Raw genomic sequence first — 6,387 nt, 5'->3', positions numbered from 1 at the left:
TCTTATCTTTTGTTTAAGACAAATTATCGGCTCCATAATGTGATGAACTGGTCGTGTGGATGATCTTGAAATCGAATTCTTAGAGCAATAGCATCCACTAGATCAATTGTGGATTCATGATTGTTTTGTTAAGTAGAGTAATGCTTGATTATCCACATAGAAGATGAAGGGGTTGCCTATTAGATCGTGCCAAAAATTTTGGACACTTTACTCCATCCCAGGGCTTCTCATTTGGAATAGGAGGCTTGGTTGATATGGAAGCGAAATAAGATGCATCATGTCAACATAGAGTATTTGAACTAATGTTGGTATTTTGTGTGATACCCACCTTCATTCTCTCCCCTCATCCTACTTGGAGTAATATTGAAGCCACCTTCATCCTCCCCTTATTGAAGTAATATTGAACAAAGATATCAATTCCTTGAGACAATTCCACCACCATTAGTCTTGCCCAAATGTAAAATGTCCTTGGATTTCATCCCTCCATGAAAAAGCAAGAGTGTTGAGAGTCCATGTGGTCACTTTGCATCAATTTGAAACCATCGTAGGCTAATTTACCATTTGATTGGCCCCCTCGAGTTGCCATCTCTTCAATGAGGTTGATATCTCCATTGGAATGGCAACTTATTACCACCCAAGCTTAGATAGCAATTGCTCTTCGAATGAAAGATGAGGTGCTACAACCCTGGGTGGGAAATCTCCATTCACATGAGCATCAACTTCAAAGCATCAGGTAAAGCGAGCATTTTATCGATGCAGGCAGATGAATCGTGGCAATCAAAAGCGCGAGCAGAAGTGAGAGGGCAAGAAAGGTTGATGTGGATGTATGATGGACCAAAATAATCTTTTCCAAGGGAGGCATTAAAAAAATGGGTGTGTCTAAAGAAGAGACAAAAACGGCTGTTTAAAAGGGAGAAGAGACAATTGCATGGTTACATCAAGGTAAGAGATGCCAAGCGTGGGCACCCAGGACTCTAGATTTGTAGGATTTTGTGGGAATTTGGAGCACAAGGCAGCCTCTGGAACGGATCTTTGTGGCGTACACACACAGAATTCATAATGGAATAATGCACTACAGTTTCTTTTTCTGTTTTTTGCATGGAGATCGATTTCTGTGCATAATTTGCGTGGGCTCTCAAGGAGCTGTGGCGATTGGACAGCTCTTGAATGTTGTTTTTGTGCATTCCCATTTTTGCTCTTGTTTATGCCCCAAGTTTACCATACTCGCTCTGCTTTTTGATGCAAGAAAAGTTGAGCTTAATCGATCTGTCCTCTACTTTGCAACTTTCCCTTCTGCAGGGCAACCTCACCATCATCTCTCTCAGAAGCCCACAATTTTCTGCGAGCAGTGGCAGCTGCTATTCTTCTGCTCTGTACCCAAAGCTGAGCATAAGCTGCTTAACCACATTCAGATTAAATCTGAGGCCCGTTGAGCTGCAGTTGCTGCTGCTGCCAAGAGGCTAAGGTTGAATTGCTTGCCAAATTGCAATGTAGTTGGAGAGATCTACACTCCTGCTGGTCTCTCTTCTCGAATCTCTAAGAGCCAATGTAATTTGAAGCACTGGGCACCAAGGACACCAACATTGAAGCTTTTTAAGCTGCTGCTGCCAGCAGCTATGGTTGAACTGCTTGCAAGATAGTGCTGGTCTGTCTTCTCGAATCTCCAAGATAATCGAGATCATGATCTGCTACAATCAATGGTATTGTAAAGTAGTGCTCTCAGACCTCCAAATGCGAGCTCTGCTGTCCGCTACTTCTCTTCCTGTAAACGGTCGTATCAGAAAGATGCTTTGCAGTGCTGCAAATTGCCATTTCGGGAGGAAAGTACCCCTGCCATCTCCGAAGGAAGGTGCTGCTCTGCAGCTTTTGTAATTTTTGCTTGTACAAATGTAACTGCTCTCTCTTTCTTCTCCTTCTTCCTCAAGCAGGAAGCTTGCAGATTTTCCTCCTCTCCCAGACCCCCATTTTGCATAGCTTGCCACTTCCAAGCTCGTCTTCTCGAACTGCTCATGATGCATGCAGATGCATAGTATTCACTGTTCTCCCAGAGGACATCATAGCTCCCCCTTTGACTTGTGTGTAATTGTTGCTTCTCCCTTCTACCACTTTTCCCTTTTATCTCAAAGCTTGCCGTTCCACTCCCTTCGGGATATTGCAATTGGAAATCGTGCCTCGACCTGTGATAGACTCCCATCACAGTCCCCTGTCCCTTACTCCAAAGCACATATCGCCATCTGGGGTTTTAATCATCGCACCTTTCTGGAATCTGCACTCCCGTCGCTTGACACAGGAGAGCTCTCACGACGCCGACGATCTTGCACATGCTTTGCGTGCATTGGAGCTCACAAGCGAGAGCAGCGGTGGCACAGGCAGATAAGGCCATTTGATCACCATTGGCACGCCACGCTGAATCGACGCGCAAGGGTGATTCCAGCGTGCCAACGTCCCCCCTGAGGTAGGGGGAGTCTCGGATTGCATGGCAGATTCCAAGCTGAGTGGTGAAACCTTCACAAATCACAACCCAGGTCGCGGCGAAGTCAAGGCGAGCTCCACGCTTCTGAATTCATCGAGTGTTCACTCAATCTCCTTCGCTTCGGGCCACTTACTCTTCTTTGCCCTGTGCTTCTTTCACCTTACAAGCCGGGGGCCTCTTGCCAGGGGTGACTTCACTGATTCCTCCAACTCAACTGAAAATTCAGTTCGACGGGAAGGTGTAGATACTTCTCTTCTCAAGTATGCATTTCTTGCAATTACGTCTCAAACGAAGATAGGAACCGTGTACAATGTCAGTTTAGCACCAGATCTCGATGGAATTTCAGCTCAAGCTATTCGACTCAGATCCGGTAGCTTGAAGAAACGAGGCCTGACTTTCAACGAGTTTTCAGTACCACCGGGGGCTGGTGTCAATGCGAGTAACTCTCTGATCATGATGATTTATCGCAGAATCTTCCACTTCACCGTGTATTCGCTGCCCGTGCAATACGAATTCGGGGGTCCTGTTGTGGGTATAATCAACTACTCACCGTCTAACTTGACAACGCCTGATACAACACTTCCAGAACTACCCATTACCTTTCCCAACAGGTCTATCAGCGTTCGTTTACCCCTCTCTGTTTCACTCGGGAAAACGGTTCCTCTTTGTGCCTTTTTCTTTGCCAATGGCTCTGTCAATTTCAGCAATGTCACCTCCTTACCAAATGTGTGCACATATGCCACTCTTGGGGACGTGGCTTTGGTTATACCATCTTCCTTTGCGCCCCCGCCCTCCCCACAGATCTCATTTCCTGCACCTGCAAGTCTACCAGCTCCTTTGCCTGGAGAGAAAGCTACGAGAAATTGGAGATTTGCTGTAGGGGCCACTTGCATAGCTCTCGTAGGATTGGGGTTGTGTGTTGCCATTGCTCTTATAAGCGTGGGACTCTTAAAGAAAGTAAAGGTTGCAGTCATGGCCCGTTTTGCAGCGAATGAAGCAGCTCTTCAAACATCTCTGATCGGAAACAGCCGAGCACCGTCAGCTGCGGGTGTTCGAACTAAACCCACTTTAGAGATGGACATGGCCCGCTTCACAGATTGACTTTTCTACACGCTCTCAACTACATTTTCAGTGTTCTTGAGCAACTCAAGTCGCAGAGTGCAGCTTAGCCCTGAGCACGGATGCTGCTATTTTAACTCAGCAACTTTACAATGTCTGGAAGCTTCCGAGGCTTGCTCGAGTATCAGCCTCAATTTTTTGAGTAAGAGGTCTTTCATCTTCAAGTCTGAATCTGTGATTGTGCTCTTCTGCTTTTCCCCATGGAAGCCAGGGGGAGGAAAGAGCAAGTAGATCTCATACTTGGCTACCTAACAATGTACCTATAGGTAGACTGGTAACCAATTTGTTCATTGAAATAGCGCAATAACTAACATGAGTTGTCCACTATTTTTTCAAAACAGTGGTGCAGCAAAACATCCATTTGAGTTCGAAACAGAGTTTATAAGAAGCTCTTCTGTCTCCTTGTCAATCGATAGCCATAACTCTCTCTATACCAAGGAAGGAACTTCTCATCTGATTTTTAGCTTGAGGTGTTCATAGAGTGCTACAGGTTAAGAAGGATTTGGGTGCTTGCTTTGTTTTATAGGACCCAGATTTACTGATTTTGTGGAGGTGATGAGCTAGACAGACTTTCGGTTTGTGTGTTTTTAATGGGGCCTGCCTATCCTTCAGCTCAACTCTAAGGTTCATGAGATGCTTTCAGAGAAGCGCCATGAGGTTCAGTAGCTGCATTGTTTCCCGCATGATTTTGGCCATCTGTTTCTGAACTTAGTCATTTATTATTGCTTGGGACGTTAAACGATGCAGATGTGATGAGTGACGTGTTTGGATATTGTACATCACATGTGGTGATAGAAATGTTCCCTTTTTTTTCAATGGCTCTTGTTGTCTGATCAATCTTGTACATAGATCTGGCTCTAGAACGGTTTGATAGGTTGAGTATGGTCCAACTACAGAGTCCCGCACACATCTTAGTGTTGTCTTGAGGGAGAGAAAGGAGGCCTATTCTCGTGGTAAGTTACTAGGAAACAGGGGGTGAACTTTTTTGATGTAGCTGTATGTAAATGTAAGATCCTGATGCTTTTTAATGATTGATATCTGCATACCTACCTTTGCTCTCACATGATCTGGAGTGTTATTAATGCCCTGATTTAGGAGTGGTTTGCTGCGGGCAGTGCAAACCTTTGCAGCTGTTGTTGGGTCTCATCATCAACAACATTGCTGTAGCGGATCGTTTTCCTGGAAGGAAAGCTGTATGAGATTGGAACCTTGCTGTAGGAGCCACTTGCTAAGTTGGCTAGGGATTTTGTATTGCCATATCTGTCTCACACTGAATGAAGAGGCCCTTAAGACATCTCTTATTGGAAATGACAGGGCACCTACAGAGGAACGCATGTCTGTTTCACACTCAATGAAGAAGCCCTTAAGACATCTCTTATTGGACTGGCAGGGCACCTACAGCTGCACGCGTTCTATGCTCGGTCCAGAGAATTGAGTGCTGAACAACTTCTCAGCGTACCTCGTAATAAGGGAAGCCAGATAGACTTTGGAACTATCTTGTCGCTACCTGGGATCTTAGTCCCGACACTTATACTTTTTAAGTCCCAGTCATTCCCTACGTCCTCGTCTCTAGTAGATCAATCATCTTCATTTCGGAAATCCTAATCCATCATGTACTTTTCTCCTTATTGAAAAGGAGAAGGACAATTTCCTTGTAAGAATTTTTGAAGAATGGAAACCCAGGTTTTTAATGGTTGAATTTCATGCTGTGAATCACGTAAGTTAGTCCGGTTCACAAGAATGGCACACAATTGGCTGTATCAGTTCTAATGCTGATAACTATTATTTTTCTCTCAGTGGCAATTAGATTTAGGAGAAGCGCACATACATACTTCATTGCTTATACCCTCTTGACAAAATGTGTGTAGGGTAGCGTTGTTTTGGTAGCACCTTTGCCCAGCATGGCTTGATTAAATTTTTGGTATCAAAATTGGTTAGGGCCTCGTTTTGTTGTCGTTTTTGTTTCTCACATGCAAACAATTCCATCATCTGCATGAGAATACGCCCATGTAGACGGATGTTTGCTCATGCTGAGCACTCACAAAACGTGAGAAACTGAGATCCCCACTCCTGCCGATTAAATCTGATAAACCTTGATGGATGGATGTGCCATGGTCTTAAGGATCTTGATCTAAATTTACTTGTTCTTTATTTCTTCTTTGCTTCACTAACTTTATCTCTTTACCTTTTATTTCTCCTTTTGTTTCTGGATTTTCACTAATGGTAGCTTTCTCGCCTTCGTTGATTAATCACCCGTGGATCTTTGGTTCCAATTCCTTTGTCGTTCTTTTCTTCATCCTCCTTGTCCTTGACATAACTTTAGAACGCAATTCATTGTTTCATCTCTTTATATTAATATATTCTATTTATTTGGCTGCAAATTAGTGGTTTGATTAGTGATTAAGCTACTCTTGCAACAACCTTTGTAAATTATTTCCTCGGAGCAAGTTAATGGATCTTGTATCATTTAGTCCTTATAGATCGTAATTAAGGTGACTTCCTCTCCAAATTTAATCGTGATCATCTTCATCTAACCAAAGACTAGGAACCCAACCATAGAGCTCATCAAGCTTGTCACAAGGTCCATTGCCCAACCCAGACACTGCATCCCATATGATTAGGCGTGCCCTCCACAAGGATGCATTGGACTAACTTGATGGTTGTCATACAACATCCAACTATTCCATGAATGCCCATGGCCAAGTATGGCATGATGATTTGTCCCTTTAACAGGTGGCTCCCTTTAACCTTAGCTTGGGGCCTTCTAACTTAGGTTAATCTTCTTGCCCTATAGG

General features: G+C 44.0%; 1 protein-coding gene across 1 annotated transcript; it reads left to right on the top strand.

The window, feature by feature from the left end:
* The first annotated feature begins 2,216 nt into the window (after window positions 1-2,216).
* LOC147900586 (uncharacterized) lies at window positions 2,217-3,885 on the top strand. The gene has a single exon (XM_087377456.1). The coding sequence runs from the start codon at window positions 2,477-2,479 to the stop codon at window positions 3,572-3,574; it is 1,098 nt and encodes a 365-aa protein (XP_087233582.1). The 5' UTR covers window positions 2,217-2,476; the 3' UTR covers window positions 3,575-3,885.
* Window positions 3,886-6,387: the final 2,502 nt, after the last annotated feature.

This window comes from Dipteris shenzhenensis, chromosome 7, assembly GCF_047967505.1.
Source record: "Dipteris shenzhenensis isolate YYH24624 ecotype China chromosome 7, Dip_SZ_1.0, whole genome shotgun sequence".
NCBI lineage: Eukaryota > Viridiplantae > Streptophyta > Polypodiopsida > Gleicheniales > Dipteridaceae > Dipteris > Dipteris shenzhenensis.
Note: the sequence above shows the minus strand (reverse complement) of the source record. Positions and strands in the feature narration are given on the sequence as shown.

Excerpts from the sequence above, each read along its gene's own strand:
- LOC147900586 (XM_087377456.1), top strand. The coding sequence starts at position 2,477 with ATGGCAGATTCCAAGCTGAGTGGTGAAACCTTCACAAATCACAACCCA.